This window comes from Sapajus apella, unplaced genomic scaffold, assembly GCF_009761245.1.
Source record: "Sapajus apella isolate SASKATOON/1434 unplaced genomic scaffold, GSC_monkey_1.0 scaffold35, whole genome shotgun sequence".
Lineage (NCBI taxonomy): Eukaryota > Metazoa > Chordata > Mammalia > Primates > Cebidae > Sapajus > Sapajus apella.
The window spans coordinates 6,768,568-6,792,718 of NW_022436975.1; the positions used below are offsets into that span (position 1 = coordinate 6,768,568).

Here is a 24,151-nt window from a genome sequence, read left to right on the forward strand (position 1 = left end):
CACAACAGTCTCGTAGTTTCTTTTGCCAAACGTGTTGAGTCCAGTTCCTCAGATACCTAACGAAATTGCAAGCATTTCCATGTGACAGGATTTAGTATTTTCACATGAGTTGAAAAAGATGCTCCACCACCAAGCTGCCTCTCCAGTACTTTTCCTAGAAATTGTAATCTTTTAAACATTAGTAAAATGCCTGGAAATCCAAAGAAGTCAGAAAAAAATAGGGGGAAAAAATTAAGGTGTGCTCTGTGAAGGAAAGTTAAAGGAGTTGGAATAATTTAACTGGGAAAAGAAAAAAGAATGGTGACTTAAAAATTCTCTTCAAGTTGGAAAAGAGTTGTTGTGAAGAACGTGACATATTTCTTTCTGTGTTCACCTGCATTAATAAAACATTTAAAATTTAAATAGATATAAATAGCATTATTGCCTAAAAGGATAAATAAATAGACTATCAACTATCAATTGTTTTGAATAATTGTGGTATATTGCCCGGGAGTTAACCAGGAAAGCTTTTAAGATTCCTTCCACTCCACGACTGTGTGATGATACAGAAACAAGTCTTAGAAAACTTGGAAATCTATGTCTCTTGTCTGCAACTGACTCAAATTAGAATGATCAGTGTTTTTGGAGCCACACATGGAGATGCTAAAATAACATAAATTTGGCATTGAGGAACAAAAGGTAATTAAATTAATTACATCAAGAATAATGTTGGTGTCTGTTCAGCATGAGTAATAAATTCATAAAATTAAAAATTGCAACTTTATCAGCTGGAGACTATCTCTACATAGAGTATGCTTTTTTAAAAAAAATTTTTAAAATCAAAACATGGAAGCTATAATGTTATGTAAGTTTCTGTAGTAAACAATGAGAAATTGTAGTGAAATGAAAGGATGCAAAGTTTTAGAGAAAAAATAGAGAGGAGAAAATAATTTACCTTAATTTTGTGCCTACTGTGTACCAGGGACTCTGGTACATCTCCAGGTTTTTTTATGTGTAATTCTTCCTCATAAAGGCAGTGTGAAGGTGGCTTTATTACTCCCCCTTCCAGGATTTGAACCCAGTTTTTTGTGGTTGAAAATCAGTGCTATTTTTTACTACTTTTTTTTTTTTTTTTCTTTTTTTTTTTTTTAAATGGCAGATTCTCACTATGTTTTCCAGGCTGGTCTTGAACTCCTGGGCTCAAATGATCCTCCAGCCTCAGCCTCTAAAGTAGGTGGGATTGCAGGCACATGCCACTGTGCTGGGCTTACTACATCTTTTTTATTGTTTTCATGTGAGGAAGAAGGAATAAGATATTAAAAAAAAAATTGGCACTCATTCCCTAGTGCAGGGAGACAAGGAAGTAATTTTTCTTTTTAATTTGGAAGGTGTGACATATAGAGATACCTAAAAAGATTGAGGAACTCAGTTACAAAAACCTGGAGGTTTCAAGAAATAAGGCATGCAATATGTAGTTTTGTCAATACTATTACACCAGTGTCCTTGGTGCATAATAATTGGGAGAAGCTGGAGTGACAACTATCAATTAATAATGCATGACTGTGCATCATACTTCTTCTTTAAAATTAACATGTTCACATGTTCATTTTAATTTATGAGCTCTGGGGCCACATCTTATTCATGGAGCTAGCTTCGTACTTGGGACATGGTAAGTTCCTAATAAATGTGTGTTAAATGTATAAGAAGTGCTTTTGAAGGCATTTCATTTTTCTTTACCTCTTATTAATTTCAGATCCATACATGTAGGAGGGTGCGCAAATATGCTGAAGGTAGAAGTCGCTTTTTTGTATTTTATTTTTTTAGACTTTTTATATTGTATGAAAGCAGCATTTTACTCATCCTTAAAATGTCTGTAAAGATTTTCTTTTAAACATTCAAAGCATGTTTTTATTTTTACAAGATTTGTATTTAAAAAAATCTTGTCATATTGTGAAGTTTAGAAGAGTAAGTGAAACTTTAGAGGAAACTTAAGAATGTTATTGAGACCTAGCTTTTGCTTTAGAGATGAAGAATGTGAAGGGCTGAGTTTGGAAGTATAGCCTCCCTTACTCAGTGGAAGATATATCTAATTCAGGGTCTCTGGTCCCAAGGTGGAGTGGTGAAATTACTATGTCTTGCCCACCAGATGGCAGCTGTGCTATGTGCTGCGAAAAGTTCAGGCACTCTGAGAGGCTTGTGTGGATAAAGGCAGTCCTTTAAGCATTGAGGCAGCCTCTGAGCTGTCTGCTTTTGCTTCAAAGAAAGCTGAATGTCCAGCTGTGCAGGAATCCCCCAAGTATTAAACCCAGAAGAAGTATCAGTGTTCAGAATTAAATATACCATCAGTAGCAAGGAGCCAAACTTCAAAAGTAGAGGTACTCGAATTAAAATGCCAACTGTCAAGAATCATCAGAGTTGATTCTAAGGAAAGCCCAGTTTGGGGAGGATGGGATCCACCAAAATTCCTAATTCAATTTGAAACTAAGTTAATGAGTCTTTGGATCAGTAGATATGGGTAATTTTTACATGACACTTTCAAATATTATAATGTAACTTTTCAGTGACAGAAAACATGCCTGATTTTTCAGAGTGTGAGCTGAGGTATTGAAACTACATTCCATATTTGTGGCACTCATTAAAGTCCTTATGAGGAGTTACCTTATAAGGTGGTTGTGAGAGGATCACTGGAGAGAATACTTCTAAAATTCTTAGCACAGAGGTTGGCACGCAGTGTTGAACATGCTTTAGCTATTTTTCTTTAAAAAGCCATTAGTGTTAATACCTTTGATATGCTTTTCAAAGTTGGTGTTCTTCTGATCAAGATGTGTTTTAGCTTTACTGTGTGCATATATATATATATATGTATATGAAATGTAATATTTTCAACATTTAGTCATGTGGCCCTTTATGAAAGTGAAGGTGACTAACAGTTTGAGCCCCTGCTTGGTGCCAAATATTGGGCTAGGTTCTTTATATGTTATCTCAGTCAGTCCTCACAAGAACCCTCTTGATGGGTAATAGTATCTTTAATGTAGCAGGATGGGGACTAAAACTCATGGAGGCTAGTAAAGGAGCACTTTTACTTTAATATCTGTATTTGATCCTCATAAAAAGTCCTGAGTATTGTGGTTTGATACTCTATGTACAGCTCTACCCTGAAAACGAAGTGACTATTTCCTGTTTATTGAGGTTAAGAAGGATTCCATAACTGCCCAGGGTTATTTTAATCCAGAGTACTTAGCATTTTTCAACTGTTCTACTCTCTTGTCCATTAATGTATTAAAAGATAATTGTTTTTAAAAGGCAAAATCATGAATTTCATATAGATGTTACATGACCATGTGCCAAAGAGTTTATTTAACTTACAAATTATGTAGGGAATCATTAACATATGTAATGGGCTGAAGGAAGAATTTAAAGTATCACTAAAAATAAGCAGTGAGAAATACTGAGATGAATTTAGGTCTGTCCAGTACAATAGTTATATTCCCTGGGCACAACCAATTTATATTTCTATGGACAAGAATAGTTTGCATTATCTATGTTTTTACAATTTACAGGGTTATCAGATAATTTAAAGATAATGAAAAAACAGAGATAACCCCAAGAGGGCTTGACAAGGCACTTAGTAATTTCTTTTCTGTCCATTTCAAGGTATCTCACAGTTTTTTTTCCTTAAAGGGTTTGTCTTCCAGTGACTTAAGTGCTAAGTTATTAAGGGAATATTCCCAAGTCAGCAAACAATGTATGACTGAAAAGCTTTGAAAATTAAGCAACAAAGCAGCAAACCTTCAAACAGAGACAAGTACTATGTTTGATTGTTTAGAGAAGATATGTTCATCTTGTTCTAGACAAAAATTAGTAAACAATTTTCATCATGGACTTTAGATGTAATATACAATGACTATTTTTTTAACAATGGGAATTCTTCCTACAGGACATAAACATGAGCTTTTTCTCTAGGTGTAGATATTTCAATATATTGATGTTTACTTTTTGATTCATACACAGATTATCATAACAATCAGTTACAGCAAGAACAAAAAACAAATGGCAATAGAGTAAAAACATTTAGCTGCTTTTCCTCTTGAGAATATTTCTTTTCTTCTGTAACACTGATGTTGATAAATGGCTGCAGTCTGCAGACTACTACCTAAATAAGACTGGTTAAAGCCCAGGTGAATCAATACAACCAAGTAAATTAAGAAGGATGGTAGGTTCATGGAAAACATGATTTGCACATCACAGGAATTCATTATATTGAGACTGAAAGTGGTTAGTAAGAAATGAGTGATGTGGAACTAAATACTAGATTTATGTTCATGTATATGAATATTCATATAAATAGTTTGTTTAATGTAGTTCCTGCCTCAGCATCCATTTTTAGGCCTGACATAATATGTGAACTCTACTTCTACTCTGTCACCTTTGGCTTAGTTAAAGCCTTACTTACCCATGTGGTTGTTTGCTGTAAAACCAAGTTGTTCCTCATTTCTTTGATCCCAAACCTAGCACACGCCACAGTGACTGAACATGGTAACATGTAATGGTCAAAACTAGAGTCACGTAAATAGGTTCACCTCTTCAGGAGGGAAGAGGGGAACTTAATTCTTTAAATTAGCCAATCTACAACCCCCACAAGAAAGCCTAAGGGATAATGCCCACAGACCTTAATAAAGGCATACATAGTCCCAGAGATTTCCTCCTCCCTCTCTCCCAGCTGTTCTCTCTCCCAACCTCCCTCCTTCCTTTTCTCCCTCTTCCTTGCCCCACCAAACCCTTGCTGATTGAGCTCCCTACTGCCTCTTTCTTTTGGCACCCATAACCTCCCTGGGAACTGTGACTAATAAAGACTTCTGTTTCATGCATTTGGTTTCACTTCTTTGTGTCTCATTTGGCATAGATACTCTTAACATAGCCTTCTTTTAGGTCAAAGCTATCTTAGAGAGTGGCTGTCTTAACAGGAATAACCTGGATACAGGTCAAGCAAGACCCACACGGGTGTCTGCCTATAAAAACAGTTTACTGTGAGAGGGATACCTAGTCATGTGTCAGACACTTAGGCAGTAGGCATCCTTCAGGATAAAGAGGCATCCCATGGAAGGCACACCGTCAATGTCCACAACCAAATCCCTTGAATTTCTGGACAGGGCAAGGCTGGAGCTTATGGCCACTCTCAAGAAAAAACTCAAGACCAAATTAGAAAAAAAACATTGTAAAAATCACAACACTTGGCTGGGTGTGGTGGCTCATGCCTGTAATCCCAGCACTTTGGGACGCCGAGGGGGTGGGTCACCTGAGATCAGAAGTTCAAGAGTAGCCTGGCCAACATATCAAAACCCTGTCTCTACTAAAAATACAAAAATTAGCTGGGCCTGGTGGGTGCCTATAATCCCACCTACCTGGGAGGCTGAGGCAGGAGAATCGCTTGAACCTGGGAGGCAGAGGTAGCAGTGAGCTGAGATTGCACTGCTGCACTCCAGCCTGGGCAACAAGAGTGAAACTCAGTCTCAAAAAAAAAAAAAAAATCACAACACTTGCATACATATGTATCCCATTTATTCTCATGGATGTGGTATAGAAAATCTGAAAGAATAACTTCATGTCATTTAAATGACATTGGAGTTTGTTTTAAACATATATAGGCCTGTTAGTGGAAATTCTCAGTCAAAAAGCCATTTTATAAAGAATGACTTGGACCAAGAGAAAGTTCTCTAGATTTGTTATTTTATGCCTTTGCTTACGTTCTTCCTGTTCACCCGTTAGTTTGCACCAATCTGCGCAATGGGCTCTGTCCTGTCACCCTTCCAGGAGGCATGGCGTAGTATAGTATTATGGAGATTCACTCTGGTGCTCTTCCTTTAAGAGGTTGATGTGGAGGTTAGCCTTGCATACCACACAGTAGGCCAGCACTGGCAGACTATCCAGCATAGAAGTTTTACTTCTTTCAATGGTGAACACTTCTATTTGCATTTTTATTTCTTATCAAAGTTATACATTTATAACTACAGCTAGTTCTCGACTTACGGCCACGATTGGTTCTGACAGACTGGTCGTAACACGATTTGGTTGTAAGTTGAGTAGGCTATATGTACAGTACTGTGAAATGATGTTATAAAAATCTTTAAGTCATATTTTATCATAATTTTCTTTCATTATTGTTATATATCAAAATTCTCTTTGTTCATTTTATGCCATCTGTATCATCTCTACACCATTTTGTTTCTTATTTTTACTTTCGTCAGGTTTAAGTAAAACACTGCATTACCAGTACAACTGGTTTAATATTTGCAAAGCATACAAAATTACAAAATACAGGTGCATACAAAAATACAAAATACAGGTGTAAAAAATACCATAGGAAACATTTTCCCAATTGCAAAACATATCAAAATATATAAACAGGTACGAAACATTTGATTGGCCGCTGGTGCTTGGCTGCGGATCGTTGATGTCGTCATCTGAGGCAGCAGTTGGGGTTACCGGAGTTGGTTTTTTCATAAACATGATGAGCTTTCTCTGAATTGTATGTCTCTTTTTTTCTTCATAAATTTCACGATACGGACGAAACACACCGTGCGCCATCCGTTCAATCCTTGCAAATCGTTCGATGTTTGGGTCCATTGCTTTGAAATGTATAAGAAGTTTATTCAGTAAAGATAAACTGTCTGATAATCCCTTAGTGGTGAACTTTCTTTCTGGCTCCTCCTCTTCTTTCTCTGCTTGTCTTCTTTCTTCTTCCGCCACTCTTCCTTCTTCCAGTTCGATTAGTTCTTCATTTGTAAGTTCTCCAGATTCTCTGTCTAGCAACTCTTTGACATCTTCCATTTCACACTCCAAAGAAAGGTCTTTAGCGAGTTTTACTATTTTTCCTGAATCGTTTCAAGTTCATGTTCACTGTCAAATCTGTCAAAATCATTAACATAGCACTTAACACAATTTTTCCAGATGCCATTCATGCACTTTGTTTTGACAGCCTCCCAGGTGGTAGCAATATTCTTGATACATATCAAAACATTGTGGTGTTTCCAAAAATCTCGCAATGTTAGTTCTGAGTCAGCATCTATAGCGGATATTGCTTGAGTGAAGGTGGTTCGGAGATAGTTGGCCTTTAATGTAGCAATCAAACCTTGGTCCATAGGCTGGATAAGTGGAGTCGTGTTTGGCGGAAGAAAAACAAATTTTACATCTGGATGGAGATCGCCTAGATGTGGTGGGTGTCCAGGCACATTATCGAGTAGCAATAAAATCTTGAATATCTTTCTCCAAACAATATTCTCGAACTTGAGGAATAAAACTGTTCATGAACCAGCCTTCAAACAATCCTTGTGTCATCCATGCTTTACGTTGAGAACGAAAGTAGACGGGCAGTGTGTGCTTGTTAATATTCTTGAATGCATGCCAGTTGTCTGATAAATTAAGAACGGCTTCAGCTTAAACCCTGCGATGTTCCTGCCAAGCAGCAGAGCTAGCCTATCCTTAAATGCTTTAAATCCCGGCATGCTTTTGGCCTCTTTGTGAATATCAGTGCGTGCTGGCATCCGTTTCCAAAATAATCCAGTTTCATCAACATGGAAAATCTGTTCTGCTAGATATCCCTCATCTGTAATTAATTCATCCAGACTATCAACAAACTTACGTGCTCCTTCCTCATCCGCACTCGCTGCTTCTGCAGTCACTCCAACACTATGCATTTGGAATCTTTTCTTCAAGAAAAGATTCAATCTCTGGATCCAGCCAGTGCTTGCTACAAATTCTTGACTGTAATCTTCTCCAGCAGGCTCCTTCAGAGTCTGAAATAGACTTCTCGCCTTCATCTGCACAGTAAAAAGACTTAATGGTGTCCGTTTTTGAATTTGATCTTCCATCCAAATATATAGCAATTTCTCCATTTTGTGGATGGGCCCGCTTCGTTGCTTTGTTATAACTGTTGATCGCATGGGTGCAGAACCTTTCACAGCTTCATGAATTCTTTATCTTTCAAAATCGTCAACACAGTCGAATGCGATAACTTCGTATCATGTGCGATCACATTCACTTTCTTTCCCCCTTCGTACTGCTTAATTACCTTCATTTTCGTGTCGAGATCAATGGCCTTTCTTTCCTTCTTGGCAGGCTGAGGCATAGATAAAGACAATTTCCTCTTGGTAGACATCTTGGGAGGGGTTTGATGAAAAATATCCAAGACACAAAACACAAATTGCTGTACCGAGTCTGGGATAACAGTTGAAATGGTGCACGCAGAGATGGTAGTGCTGCTGGAAGCTGGTCCGCACTGTCGTATGCCCAGCTGGGCAACATTTGTGCTGCCAGATGCGGAGCAGTCGTGGCTAGCGATTGTGGTCGTAAAGTCGAATGGTTGTAAGTTGCATAGGTCGTAAGTCAATCAATACCTGTATAGCCAATACCTTCTCCCCTTTGCCCAGCTCTTGGAAACCATGGATTCACTTTCAGTGGCTGTAGTGTTTTTTTCTAGAATTTTATGTAAATGGAATCTTATGGTCTGGCATGTTTGATCTACTTCTTTTACTTAGCAAAATGATTCTGAGACTCATTATTGTTGCCTGAATCAGTAGTTTGTTTTTCATTGCTGAGCAGTATTTCATTGTATATGTATACCACACTTTGTGTATATATTCACCAGATAATAGACATTTATTTCCAGTTTCTGGTTATTATGGATATAAGTTATATAAACATTCATGTACAGTCTTCTTGCAGGAGATACTTTTTTATTTTTCCTAGTTAAATTGCCAGCTTGTATGGTAATTGTATGTTAATAAGAAATTACCAACTCCTTTCAAAAGTAGCTGTACCATGTTGTATTCCTAACAACGATATATGAGGATTCTAGTTGCCGTGTATTCTGGTTTGTGCTTGGTATTATTAGTCTTAAATTTTAGCTATACCAGTGTGTTTACTTTCTGCATTTAATTTGCATTTTTCTAATGACTATTGATGTTGGACATCTTTTCAGATACTGATATGCTACTCATATACCTTTTGTGGTATAGTGTGTTTCCAAATTTATTTTCTGTTGGGCACTTGAAATCTAGAGTTGCAAGAATTTTTTACATATTCTGGGTGCAATATATTCACTGGATCTCAGTCAAAGGTTCAGAAGCAAGTATAAATATAATATACAATATATTCAGAGGAATACAATATATCCAGATGTATGTCTTGCACATATTTTCTCCCAATCTAATAGCTTGCGTTTTCATTTTCTTAGTGGTGGAACTTTGAATGAACAAGTTTTAAATTTTGCTAAGTCCACTTTGTTAATTTCCTTTATTTGGCTCATGCTTTTCAAGTCTTTCCTAAGAAATCTGTGCCTGCTTATCTCAATGACAAGATTTTTCACCTATGTTTTCTTTTAGGAGTTTCATCATTTTAGTTCTTACATTGGGTCCATTTGTCCCATTTTGAGCTCTTTTTTCTTTTCTTTTCTTTTTTTTTTAAATAAAACATACTCTAGAAGCTAAGAGTTGAGGTTCGTTTATTTTAAATGGATATCCAGTTGTTCCAGTACTCTTTGTTCCAAAGACTATCCTTTCTCCATTGAATACTTTGAATTAGAAAGGATAGTCTTTTGTCAAAAATTAATCAACCACATATGCGGGGGTGCATTTCTGCATTCTCTATTCTATTTCATTGATTTGTACATATATTTGTTTGCCAAAATATACCGTCTTGACTACTGTAGCTTTATATCAAGCCTTGAAACCAGATAGTATAAATTTTCCCAGCTTTGTTCTCTTTAAAAATTGCTTTGGCCAATCTAGGTTCTTTCATTTTTCCTTTTTAAATTGCTAAACCAGCAACTGGAGACTATAGCTTTGAGTGCCTGGCTTGGAATTTCCCCCCACTGTGTAAATTTTTGTCTGTGCCAGATAAGTATTCTTCGGCCTTATATTCCTGGGTGAAAAGAGAAACCATAGAAAGATGAAGAAGTCAAGCCAGCTGGTGCTTAGAGGCAGTGTGCAGAAGCCTGCTAGAGAGAACTACACACAATGACCCTGCCCATTTGTAAAGCAGTCCATCGTTACCTTAGACACTCAAATTGGTATTTTGCTATTTTAGGAGGCCAAGAGCAGAAAAGGTTTTTCTAGCATGAAAAAAGAAACAGTTATCTTCCATTAGTTCGGTATCTTGTACTACTCAGAAGTTACTTCGTTTGTGGCTACTTCTGATTTCACACAATCTTTTTGAAACAATGGTAGGTAAGATTGAACACTCTTGTTGCCTTGCTTGGAGTTTGATTTCCAGTGGTTTAGTCTCAAATACCTGTGATTTACATTTGGCTAATGCTTACCTATATAAATCTTCTTATAGACACCATTGTAATCCAGTGGCTACATAGCTATATCATGAAGGCTTATTTTTCTTTCCTGTTTCTTTTTATTGCTATAGATATTAATTGCAATCACTCAGGTGTGTAGACAGACACAGGCACTATTTCTCTAATTTTGTATGTCAGGACATTAATTTCCATTTATATAATAAATTTGTTCTTTGAAATTTACAAAGTTGATAACAGTTTTTACATGTAATTCTTAAGTAGCTTAGTTAGCTTCTCAACTTTTTTTTGTTATTGCCTTCTGCTAATGAGAGAAATTAAATACTAAGGAATAATGTTTTGCCAGATAGCACTGAGTTTAGAGGACCCCAAACCATTGTATATTTAAGATTTTTTGCGCTCCAAAAACCAATTTTTGTCCTTTGGGATTAATATTGCTCTCTTGAGAATGCCTGGTATAATTGATGCAAAAGAGGTAATTTTGTAACAATTACAATGATAATAAATTTCCTTTCTTGAGTAGCTGTTATGTAATAGGCACTGTATTATGTGCTTAGCACATTTTATGATTTAGTGCTCCTAAAGGCCATAGGAGGAATGTATTATTTCTGTTTTCTGAATGAAGAAACTGATAAAGTTTAACTTATCTAAAATCAAATTTCAGAGTCTAGATCTCAAGAAGATTGTGTGTGACCTTGAAGATCTACTACTCTCTTCTTCTCACAAATATACTATTCACATTCACAGAAAAGTCAAGCCGTTTTGTGACTAGAGAGACATAATTTGTTGTGGCACTAAATGTCAATGTACTGATTTGCAAAAATGGTTCAGTCTTCTCTGTTTGGCATCATTTATAGATTATTAAAGATTTTCTAGCCTGCGAATACTCTACTGGGAAGAACAGTTGACATATGATGATTAGGAACTCTGTAAATATAAAAAGCGATAATTCTAGAGAGGACTTTGACAATCACAAGGTGAAAACTTTTTTATTTTTTTGAAGGAATTTAGGCACAGTTTTCCTATATGCTGATACTCCTGAAGAACTTTTCACTGGTTCACTGTTTATATATATTTTCCTCTCAACATACTTAACCAATTTAAAAAGGTAAAAATTATATAACATGTAGTAAAAAATTAGATAGTGTAGGCAAGTATAAACTAAACAATGTCTTCCTTCTCCCATCTCCAACTTCTAAACTTTATTTATAAAGGTATCTTAAGGTGTTTTTTTCTAAATTTTAAATGTGCATAGCAGCATGTGTACATATATTTATGAATATAATTTTTTATAAAACTGAGATAATAGTATCCAAATTGTACCATATTTTGCTTTACTTATTCTTTTAAAATAGCTGTGTATTGCACTGAGTCAAAATTTAACTCATTCTGTATTTAAAGAGACATGATTGTATCTAAATATTCACTACTTGGATAAGGAGACTTTTGAAGAATGTTCTTAGTACACATAGTTTGGGTCTTTCTGAGTATATTTGTATAGTAAATTACAGGAGTAAAATAGTTACATTAAAGATAGTACATTATAAAATTTCCTAGATATTCTCAAGCTGCCATTCCATAAAGGCATATGAATACGAAACTTCACTGATGTCAAACTATGTGTGAGAAAGCCCATTTCTTCACAGTCTTATAATACTAGGTATTTTAAAACTAAAGATTTTTGTCACTCTGATAGATGAAAAACAATGTTTTGATTTGTCTTTTTTTTAGTTATAAGGGAGGTTGAGCATATTATCTGTTTCTTGATCACTTGTGTTTCTTTCTCTTTTTAAAATAGATTCCCTATTCATATTCTTGTCCATTATTCCATTGTGATATCCATGTTTAGTGTTGTTTTACTGATTATATGAATTGTTTGCAAATAAAGGAAATTTGTCCTTTTTCATTTGTGTGGCAGTTTAAAACAATTTTACCATTCGAGTTATGACTTTTACGAGTTTTATTAATGTTTAAAAAAATCAACTTATTGAAGTATAATTTACATAAAGAGATGTATGCATTTTAAATGTACAATTTGATGAGTTTTGATGGTTGGATTCACCTGTATAAGTACCATCTCAATCAAGGTACAGAACAGTTCTACCATCCCAAATAGTTTCTTCATGTTTTCTGAAGATAATTCCACTATTCCTGGCCCTAGGAAAGAACTCATTTGCTTTCAGTTACTACAGATAAGCTTGCCTTTTCTAGCAGTTCCCCTGTGGAAACATAAAGTATATACTCCTGTTACTAGGGTTTTGATGAGCATAAAGCTTAAGATCCATCCAAATTGCTACATCTGTTAGTACAGGTATTGATCGACTTATGACCTATGCAACTTAACAACCATTCGACTTTACGACCACAATCGCTAGCCACGACTGCTCCACTATAGATTTTTGGAAACACTACAATGTTTTGATGTGTATCAAGAATATCGCTACCGCCTGGGAGGCTGTGATGACAAAGTGCATGAATAGCATCTGGAAAAATTGTGTTAAGCGCTATGTTAATGATTTTGACGGATTTGACAGTGAACATGAACTTGAAACAATTCAGGAAAAATAGTAAAACTCGCTAAAGACCTTTCTTTGGAGTGTGAAATGGAAGATGTCAAAGAGTTGCTAGACAGAGAATCTGGAGAACTTACAAATGAAGAGCTAATCGAACTGGAAGAAGAAAGAGTGGCGGAAGAAGAAAGAAGACAAGCAGAGAAAGAAGAGGAGGAGCCAGAAAGAAAGTTCACCACTAAGGGATTATCAGACGGTTTATCTTTACTGAATAAACTTCTTATACATTTCGAAGCAATGGACCCAAACATCGAACGATTTGCAAGGATTGAACGGATGGCGCACGATGTGTTTCGTCCGTATCGTGAAATTTATGAAGAAAAAAAGAAACATACAATTCAGAGAAAGCTCACCATGTTTATGAAAAAACCAACTCCTGTAACCCCAACTGCTGCCTCAGATGACGACATCAATGATCCGCAACCAAGTACCAGCAGCCAATAAAATGTTTCGTACATGTTTATATATTTTGATATGTTTTACAATTGGAAAAATGTTTCCTATGGTATTTTTTACACCTGTATTTTGTATTTTTGTATGCACCTGTATTTTGTAATTTTGTATGTTTTGTAAATATTAAACCAGTTGTACTGGTAATGCAGTGTTTTACTTAAACCTGACGAATGTAAAAATAAGAAACAAAATGGTGTAGAGATGATACAAATGGCATAAAATGAACAAAGAAAATTATGATATATAACAATAATGAAAGAAAATTATGATAAAATATGACTTAAAGATTTTAATAACATCATTTCACTGTACTGTACATATAGCCTACTCAACTTACAACCAAATCATGTTACGACCAATCTGTTGGAACCAATCGTGGTCATAAGCCAAGCACTAGCTGTAGTTTGTGCCTTTTAATTGTGGAGTTGTATTCATTATGCAACACATTTGATCTGTACAATCACCTCTTGTTTGCTGGGGCTTCTGTAACAGATTACCACAAATTAAGTAACTTAACAGATTTAGTCTCACAATTCTGAAGCTAGAAGTCTGAATGCTGTCTCTAAAGGCTCTAGGGGAAGATCCTTTCTCACCTCTTCTCTGGCTTCTGGTGGTTGCCTGCAGTTCTTGGCATTCTTTGGCTTGCAGCAGGATAGGTGGAATGTCTGATACATGCTCATGTAGCACTCTTCCTGTCTCTGTATCTCTTCTCTTCTTATAAGTACGCTAGTCACCCACAACCGTTTGCTTTCTTGCCCCAGCGAATTCGTGTCCTTATGTGCAAAATGCATTTATCCCATCCCAACATTCCCAAAAGTTTTAGCCATTCCACCATCAACTTTAAGTTCAAAATATCATCTAAATATAATAATATTCACCAAGTCCCAAATCTCATTTGATATATTATCAAAATTAAATATGGGTGAGATTCTGGGTATAATATATCTTGGATCAAAATTCTCCATTCACAGACGTGTGAAACTAGAAAACAAATTATTTGCTTCTAAAATACAATGATGAGACAGGCATAGGATAAGCATTCCCATTCCAAAAGGAAGAAATTGAAAGGAAAATAGGGGTAACGTGTTCCAAGCAAGTTAGAAACCTAGCAGGGCAAATTTCATTAAATTTCAAGGCCTAAGAGTGATCCTGGGGCTTACTGCTTTGTTCTCTGGGTCTTACTCCGGTGGCTGCCCACTCTCTCAGCCCCTGAGGCAGTAGCTCCATCCCTCTGCCCTCAGAGTCATTTGTTCCACCTTTTGTCCCATCTCTGTTTCTTTCATCTGATGAAATAATATTCTCTGAAACCTTGTTGGTCTTCTGTGGATGCCAAAGGGATCCGTACCATTAGGCACAAGAGTTCTCTAGAGATCTTTACTTGTAACCCCATCTCTATTCCTGGCTTCTGTTGAGATAGCTGATTGGATCAATGAATCACATGCTTAATACTGTTACCAAGAGGTTGTTCAGGCACACCCCTGGACTTAGAATTTTGTCTGTTCCCATATTTTCTCCCATAGCATTCTGAGAAAACTGGGTTAGATGCTGTAAAAACTCCAGAAATCTTCTCTCTTACTTGTCTTTTGGCTTCTACTTTATAAGATTATTGCATAAAGTTTTGTACTTTCTTTAATTTCTGCTGATGTTTTTCTTTTTCTTTTGGCTTGTTGTTCTCTTCTTCCTCCTCACTCTCTCCTTCTCCTCCTCCCCCTCCCTTCTTTTCTTTCTCCTTCTTCTAATTTTTCTTGTTGGTTTTTCTGTGATCTGACCTCACTTCACTAAAATCTTACATTAATAATATTCTGATGTTTTTCTCTTTTGGTATGTTGGCCTACTACCTCATGTAGATTACAGGCTAATGGCAGACCATGAAATCATTTTACATTTTTCGTCTACTCCTCCCTAGAAAGTGGTCAGCTAGTAAACTCAATGACTCGTTGGCTTTCTATTGATTGAAATGTAAGTTATAAACTGAAAGATGAATCTTAGTTCATGATCTTTAGATTCAGTTTTTATGGTACTTCTTTGCGAGATTAAGATTTTAACAATTTAATGATTTAGGGAGGCGCAAAAGCCTATAGTAAACAGACATCATATTTCATCATTTTCATTTTATTTCCATTCCTTCACTTTTCAGCCCTTCCATCCTAGTTGTTGGAAAATGCAATTTCTTTCTTGATTGACTTGGTCCGTGCACATTTAACAAGTATTGATTCTTCCCTGAACTCTTTTGCTGCATTTCTAAGACAGAAGTGTGTTAGTTCATTTTATTAAAACAAGAACTAACATATCAGGTAACTATAGAACATAGCTAGAATTTTGCTAGATCTATAGTTTGTAATTGCAATTTAACTTTTTCTGTCACTGTTAAAGACAGACCATCCTCTACTATTTTTTTAAAATTATGTTTTTATTTACTGATCATCTAACAAGATGACTTGGTAGCCTAACATGGCTTTCTACCATGTATAGGGCAAACAAAATATAGTTTTTTCTCTTTTAAAGTAGATTTTTTACAAATAGGCCAGGTGCAGTGGCTCATGCCTCTTATCCCAGCACTTTGGGGGACCAAGGTGGGTGGATCATTTGACGTCAGGAGTTAGAGAACCACTTGACCAACATAATGAAACCCTGTCTCTACTAAAATACAAAAATTAGCTGGGCATGGTGGCAGGCACCTGAAATCTCAGCTACTCAAGAGGCTGAGGCAGGAGAATCGCTTGAATCCAGGAGGTGGAGGTTGCAGTGAGTCAAGATTGTACCACTGCACTCCAGCCTGGGCAACGGAACGAGATCCCCTCTTAAAAAAAATAAAAAAATACAAATACAAACATACATTAATTTAATGTTCACTTATTGTACCATATAAATAAAATTTAAATCTAGTCTTTGGTTATTTATTTTAATGATGAAAATGGCAAATACATTTTAGTTCAAAGTTTGAAGAGAGGAAAACACAGCCTAATTAATAGGATGCCATTTAAGTCAATAATTCTTAACTTTATTGCCTTGTAGTCTTTCTTTTATATAGTATTGAGTGTGTTCCCTAAATTCTCAACACTTCACTTTTCTCTCCTTCTCCTTTTCCTTCTCCTCCTCCTCCTTCTTTTTTTTTTTGTTGAGACAGGGTCTTGCTCTGTTGCCCAGGCTAGGGTGTAGTGTACCAAGATCATAGCTTACAGTAACCTCAAATTCTTGGGCTTAAGCAATTCTTCCACCTCAGCCTTCCATATAGCTAGGACTACAGGCATGTGCCGCCACACCTGGCTTTCATTTTTCTTACAGATCAGCTTTCTGATTGATATGGTTTGGCTCTGTGTCCCCGCCCAAATCTCATCTTGAATTGTAATTCCCAGGTGTTGAGGGAGTGAGGGAGGACCTGGTGGGAAGTAGTTGGATTATGGGGATGGTTTCCTCCATGCTGTTCTCAGGATAGTGAGTTCTCATGAGAGCTGATGTTTATAAAAGTGTTTGGCAGCTCCTCTCTCTTTCTCTCTCTCTCTCTCTCTCGTCTCTCTTGTCTTGTAAAGAACATACTTGCTTCTCTTTGCCTTCTGCCAGGATTGTAAGTTTCCAGAGGCCCTCTCAGCCATGTGGAACTGTGAGCCAATTAAACCTCTTTTATTTATAAATTACCTACTCTCAGGTTGTAGCTTTATAGCAATGTGAAAATCAAATAATATCCTGATGTTTACCCTAAAAAAAACCTGGAAAAATTAAATCAAAATCCTAGGACATATCATACTGCTATTCAGGTACTATAATGTTTAGTCAGTCTCAGTTACATTCACAGTGAGCCATGTATTTTCTAGCGTTGTTTTCATTTGTTTCTAGGTGATACAAAATTTACTTCTGTTTGTAGGATTTAGTTACTTTATTTATTGGGGATACTTAAAATAATAAGTGAATAAATTATAGATAGCTTCTCAAATTCTCATCTGATTCCAGTTTATATTCTTAATTATTATACAAATTTTATTTTAGAAAATAAATATCTAAACTCAAAAAACAATCCTAAAAGCCATTAATTCTGAATGCACATGTTACATGCTAGAGCTGAGAATATTGGAGATACTTTGTCAAAATATTGGGAGCATCAAAGAAGTTGTTTAGTTACTCTCTTGGAGTCCAGGTATGACCAACTGAAATATGCTAATGATACCACTCTAGCCACCTCACTAAAGATCTTCTTGGAGATATTCTCACTGTTATATTGTAGTAATTTTATTGAGTATTTTTAATTCCAAATATGCATCTTCTGTTATGGCACTTTTTCAGAGCAGAGAAAGTAAGTTTGATCTATCCTGAACTCTCCTAGTTTTATGACACCCTTCTGTTCTGAGTCTTCCATTTCTATCAGTTGCCATAATGCTGTATGTTATTTTTTCTTTTATAGGTAGTAACTGGAAAGTTTTTATAATCACCAGTGACTTGCCAGATGCAGGGACCAGCTCACAGATTTATATTATTCTATATGGACAACATAGAAGTTCAGCTCCCATATATCTTTATGGAACAGATGGGGCTCGATTTCAGGATGGCCAGGAAGACATATTTACTGTAAGTAATAAAATTGAGTATAAGTGATACAGCTAGTAGGTACTTTGGAATGAACATAGTCCATCCCTTTAATAACACCATGTTCCCTGTAGAAGATCATTCAAAAGTAATTTATGGATGTTTTTGCTCAAGCAGATTTAACACAAGTTAATCTGCCATATGAGAAGAGACAATAGCTAGAGAGAAGTACTAGATGGTCAACATTTATTTTTATGTGGACAGACATCAGGATTAAGGGCTTATACCTTTCTGGCTCTACAGATAAGGCTCAAAGTCAAGCTTAAAAAGGGAAAAATAAAATTATCAAACAGGGACAGCAAAGAAGTTGTCATCAAGTTGTTAATTATTGGTTTTTATTAGTTATTGGTTATCAAGTTATTAGACCATGGTTAGACACAGAGAGATCAGGATCTAGAGGGAAACAAAGATGAAGCAGGGACACTAGTGCCATGTTGTTAAACTGAAGTCAGAAATATTAGGAAACAAAGGCAAGACTTGAAATGGGTCAAGCACCTAGCACTTATAGGTGCTTAGTACTGTTTGTTGAATAAATTAATGGATGCACAGAAGGATTGACTGGAACCAGGTAGAGACAGAGTAAACTGACAATGAAAAGAGAGTGTCCTTAAGTATTGCAAGTCTTCACAGGACAGCCGCCTCCATGTGATCCTGGGCATTTGGTTTACTACAGCCACAGGAGAGACTGAACCATGTGGAAACATTGTTCCAATTAGATTAATCTATCTTTTCTATCATATATGAGTTAATATTTAAAGATACTCTTAAGTTTGTAGTCACTAAAAGTAGACTTTGTCATTATTTTCCGTAAGAAATAAAAAGTCTGAACTGTTTTAGTTTTGCTATTTTAGTGTTTCATGTTTACTTTTAAATTGAATTGTATATTCATATAGTTTATAGGGCCAAATAATTTTCATAAGTAATATGAAAGGAACACCCTTGACCCCTCATTTTCTTTTCTTTTTCCTTTTTTTAAAATTATTTAAGTTCTGGAGTACATGTGCAGAATGTGCAGGTTTGTTACATAGGTATACACGTGCCATGGTTTAGCCCCTCATTTTCATAGTTTGATGCTTCTTTTTTCTTAATGCTGCTACTAAATTTCAGCTCTTTGTGTTGTCACTTTTGCTTGAGCGCCGGGATGGCTACATTGATCTCTCATTTGTAGAGGTGATGGGTTCATTAAATGCAGTAATTTCATGCCAATTTTGATCACAACTTTGTTTGTTCTGATGAACTGTTTTTTGTAAGGGTTCTTAGGCAGACTTTGTTTTACATCTTCCTTGCTTTTTTCCCTGTACTTTCTTTGCATAGACCTTTCTTTTTTTCTTTCTTATGGTAAAATACACAAAAGTAACCATTAAAAAATTTTAAATTGTACAATTTAGTGGCATATAGTACATTCACAGTGTTGTTCAACAATCACTATCTACTTTTATAACATTTTATTCGCTCCAAAAGAAAACCCTGTTATGCAGTCACTCCCTGATGCCTTTCTCCCAACCCCCAGCAACCTCTAATACACTTTCTCCTTCCTTCCTTTTCCCTCCCTCCCTCACTACCTTCCTTCCTCCCTATTTGGATGTTTTAAATTTTTTCTTGTTGTTGAATTCCTCTACCTAGGACTTTCAGTACAGTGTTGAATAGAAGTGGGAAAAATTATTATCCTTGTCTTAGTCCTGATTTTGGGGGAAAGCTTTCCATCTTTTACCATTGAATATGATGTTATCAATGGGTTTTTCTCATGATAAGTGCCGTTTGTCATATTCAGGAAGTTCTTTCAATTTCTAGTTTGTTGAATTTTTTTTGTTGTTAATCATGAAAGGGCATTGGATTTTGGCGCGCGCGCGCACGCGTGTGTGCTTTTCTGGCATCAGTTGAGATGACTGTGTTTTTCCCCTCTATTTTATTTATGTGATATATTACGTTGATATTTGTATATAGAACCAATTTCCATTCCTGGGCTAAATCTTAGTTTGTTATGATGAATGATCTTTTTCATATGCTTCTGGATTCATTAGCTAGTTTTGTTGAAGAGGTTTGCATCTTTACAAGGCACAGTGGTTCATAGTTTTCTTTTCTTGTTATGTCTTTGTCTGGCTTTGTTATCAGCATAATGCTGACCTTGCAGAATGAGTTAAAAAGTATTTCTACCTCTTTTTTGGAAGTGTTTGGAATAAATTCTTTTAAAAAATATTTGATAGAATTCACCAGTGAAGCCTTCTATCCCAGGCTGCTTTTTCTTGGAAGGTTTTTTATTACTGATTCAATCTTTTTACCCTTTATAGCTCTATTCATATTTTTTATTTCTTCGAGTCAGTTTTGGTGGTCTATGCATTGCTAGAGATTTGTCCATTTCACCTAGGCTATCTAATCTGTTGGCATACTACTGCTCATAGTATTCTTTTATAATCCTTTTAATTTCTGTAATGTCAATAGTAATGTCTCTACTTTTATTTTTGATTTTAGCAATTCTTTTTGCTAAAAGCTAGATTGGCTAAAGTCTATCGGTTTTATTGATGTTTTTAATAACCGAATTTTAGTTTCATTTGTTTTGTTTTTTTATATTCTCCATTTTGTTTATCATCAGCCTATCTCTTTCTTTCTTCTACTAGCTTAGGGTTTAGTTTCCCTTTCTTTTTCTGGTTCCTTAAGATGTAGAGTTAGGTTGTTTATTTGAGATTTTTCTTCTTTTTAAATGTAGGTGTTAATAGCTATACATTTTCCTCAGGCCTTTGCTTTTTCCATGTTTTTGTATGTTATATTTTTGCTTTCATTCATCTCAAAGTATTTTTTAATTTTCCTGCAGTTTGTTCTTTGATCTATTTGTTGCTTAAGAGTATGTTGTTTAACTTACACATATTTTGAACTTTTCAGTTTACTTTATAATACTGATTTCTATACATACATTTTGAGCTTTTCAGTTTGCCTTATAATACTGATTTCTGGATTCATTCCATTGTTTTTGGACAAGACACTCTGTATGATTTGTCTTTTTAAATTTTCAAGACTTCTTTTGTTGCATAACATATGTTCTGTCCTGGAGAATATTCCCTGTGTACTTGGGAAGACTGTTTGCTGTTGTTGGGTGGAGTGTTTTATAGATGTTACATCCAGGTGGTGTGTAATGTTCAAGTTCTTTATTTTCTTATTCTTTTCTCTAGTTGTTTTACCCATTATTCAAGTGGTGTATCGAAGTCTCCAACTATTATCATAGAGTGTTTGTTTCTCAGTTCTGTTAAATTTTGCTTATTATATTTTAGTTCTGTCTTGTTAGGTGTGTACATGTTTATAATTCTTACCTCTTCTTAATGATTTGACCCCTTTATCAATATATATCAATAAGTCTTTTTGGATTTTGTGAAATTATGTTGAAAGTTGTTCCCTTGGTTATTTATAGATAACAGTTGGAGACATTGGAAGACTCTTTAAGATTCGTATTGGTCATACCAACTCTGGACAGTCCCCTTCCTGGCACTGCAAGGAGGTAAGGATATATCAATACTTTCCCATTCTTTGCAAAATCCTCTGCATATTTCCCTCAGGAGTCAACTCATCATGCCTATAATGAGTTGATGGAGTCCTCTACCTTTTTAGCCAGTGCTTTCGTTAAGGCAGAAGTATCATGTATCCTTAATAATTAATTAATTCTTAATTGATTGAGGGAGGCACCTTAACTAAGCAATCCTTTCACCTCTTTGCAAAGAAAAAAAAATGCCTTGGACTCTGGATAAACTCATATATCTTCTTTGATGTAGTTGCACTACCGATAAAAAGATGACTAGCTGTATGTTATTTGCTTCAGAAATCTTGTAAAGATAGACCACTGTGTTGATGAAACAATAGTCTACTAGTAGACTTGAATGCCAGCTCTGAAATTTAGTCTATTTATGCTAAGCAAGAAAATGCCCCTTGAGTATTTTTAAGATTGAAAAAAGGCTTAAATTTTCTACATTGTTCAGCATGGAAAATCCTACTTATTACCATGATTGTCAGTAAATGCAGCTCTTCAACACTGGAAATCATAGAGCTTGTCATCCATTTTTGTGTATGGTATTTACATCTTCTGTCATTTCTAACTAAATGCTCTTTAAACAAGTTCTCAAAATGTGAAAACCATCGACTCATTCCTGATATTCTTGGCAAACTTGCTCTTCTTGAGTTTTCACATGTGGAAAAATTAATGAAAAATTCATAGAAGATGAGTAATTACTTGAAAACATTAAAAATTCCATTAGCAGGAATATATAGTTGTTCATACCATCTTCTTTATGTTAAAGTTACAAAGGATTCTGAAAGCAGAATGAAAAAATAAAACTTACCTTATGAAAATACAGAATGTGAAATACTCTTTTATGCTATATAGAGCTTTTGAAGTATGATATTCAAATTTATTCTTAAGTGATCATATATGACACTAATATCTTTTTTTCCTCCCTCTCAGTAAGGTAAACTAAGATATGAAAATTATCATTAATCCTCCTGCTATTTCATTTGATTGATAGCCAATAAACAAGATTACATTCATTATGAAATTGGAATGCTGAGACGATCATTAGAGAATTTGAAAGATTTTGTATTATACAGGAATGATATAAAATCAGGCTGAAAATTTTTGTTATCTTTCTCTCTATGGCAAGTATTCTTTCACTGCAAGGGAACTTTGCCTAAGGTTTACTTTGCTCTTGTTGAGCACCTGTGAAGAAGAGAGATAGTCTTGATTGAAACTTTCACTCTGAGTGTACAGATGCCCTTATCCAGCTTATCCATTTTGTGAAATTAAGATGCTAGATAATGGCTTGAAAATTTTCTTTTCAATTTTTATAATACAGTTTAGAAGTTCAAAATTTGAAATTTTAAGTAATCCAACTTGTATGGGGATTTGAACAGAATCACTGATTCCATAATGGCAACAATAATACATTTCTGTAAAATAACCGCATTGCTTTAAGAGCCTTAATCTTGATTTTTTTTCAAATGTAGTTAGGGAACATTACAAAATAGAAAGGGTTATTTTCTGCTTCTCAAATGATCAGCTTTGGGCCTTAATTAAAATAATAAAATCAGACTGTCTTGGCAGTAGTAACCTTGCAAACAATATTCTCACTGGTTCTCAGGAAGCCTTTCTAAAAGTGACATTACATTGTATCAGAATCACACTTGCTATGCATTTTATAAATGTGAATTCCTGAACCTGTCTGAGACCTACAAAACTTAGTAGGATCAGATACTGAAAATCTGCCTTTTTTTCCTTTTTGAGACAGAGTCTCCATCTGTTGCCCAGGCTGGAGTCTAGTGGCATGATCATGGCTCATTTTAGCCTTGACTTCCCAGGTTCAAGCGATCCTCCTACCTCAGCTTCCCAAGTGGCTGGGACTATATAGGCAGGTACCACTGTACCTGGGTAATTTTTTATTTTTTCTAGAGACGGAGTCTTGCCATGTTGCCCTGGTTGGTCTCAAACTCCTGGGCTCAAGCAATCTGCCTGTCTTGGGCCCACAAAGTGCTGGGATTACAGGTGTGAGCCACTGTGCCTGGCTGAAAATCTGCCTTTTTAAGAAAGTGATTTTAAAATCATTAAAGTTGAAAATTTCTGATTTAAGGCATTTTCGAAAGGGTAAGATTAATTTAATAGTTAAAATAACATCTCAGTGCAGCTTTTAAAAGAATAATAGTACTCTATCAGGAAAGGCTAGATTTTAATATCAGAAAACATAATTTTTACTTTTTGATGATTTTTCATATTTTTCAGTTTTTACCAGAATTTATTAACATTCTTGTTTGACTCCAGGATAAATGGATTAGGTGACCATATAAATAATTAGTTTTTGAATTTTGTTCATTGCTAAGGATCAAGGGGGGAACCATGTTAGTTTGACTTTGTAGTGTATGAAATCTAACCTTATACTAATATTTATAAAATCACTTTAAGCCAAAAAATTAATTTCTAAGAAGTTGAAACAGGGAAATTATATATTTCTAAAAATGTAAACATCTCTTTCCAAACAGGAAAATATTAATGACATAAGATTTGGGAAGAAATTACCATGTTTGATATAAACATTACAAAATAGAGACACTGGAAATAGAAAAATTTATCTGGGTGCACTGGTGTGTGCCTGTAGTCCCAGCTACTCAGGTAGCTGAGGCGTGGGGATCACTTCAGCCTAGAAGTTGGAGACCAGACTGGGCAACATATCAAGACTGTCTTTAATAAATAAATAGAAATAGGAAGATTTTTAGATAGAGAAAAGAAATGCCATTGTACTTG

The 24,151-nt window shown here is 35.4% G+C and overlaps 1 protein-coding gene across 1 annotated transcript in view; it reads left to right on the top strand.

Annotated features, from left to right (window-relative positions):
* Positions 1-24,151, top strand: part of RP1 (RP1 axonemal microtubule associated) — a 310,814-nt gene that overhangs the window by 60,810 nt on the left and 225,853 nt on the right. The window contains exons 5-6 of the mRNA XM_032296101.1: positions 17,699-17,862; positions 21,281-21,367. Coding sequence (XP_032151992.1) covers positions 17,699-17,862; positions 21,281-21,367 — 251 coding nt within the window. The remainder of the gene's footprint in view (positions 1-17,698; positions 17,863-21,280; positions 21,368-24,151) is intronic.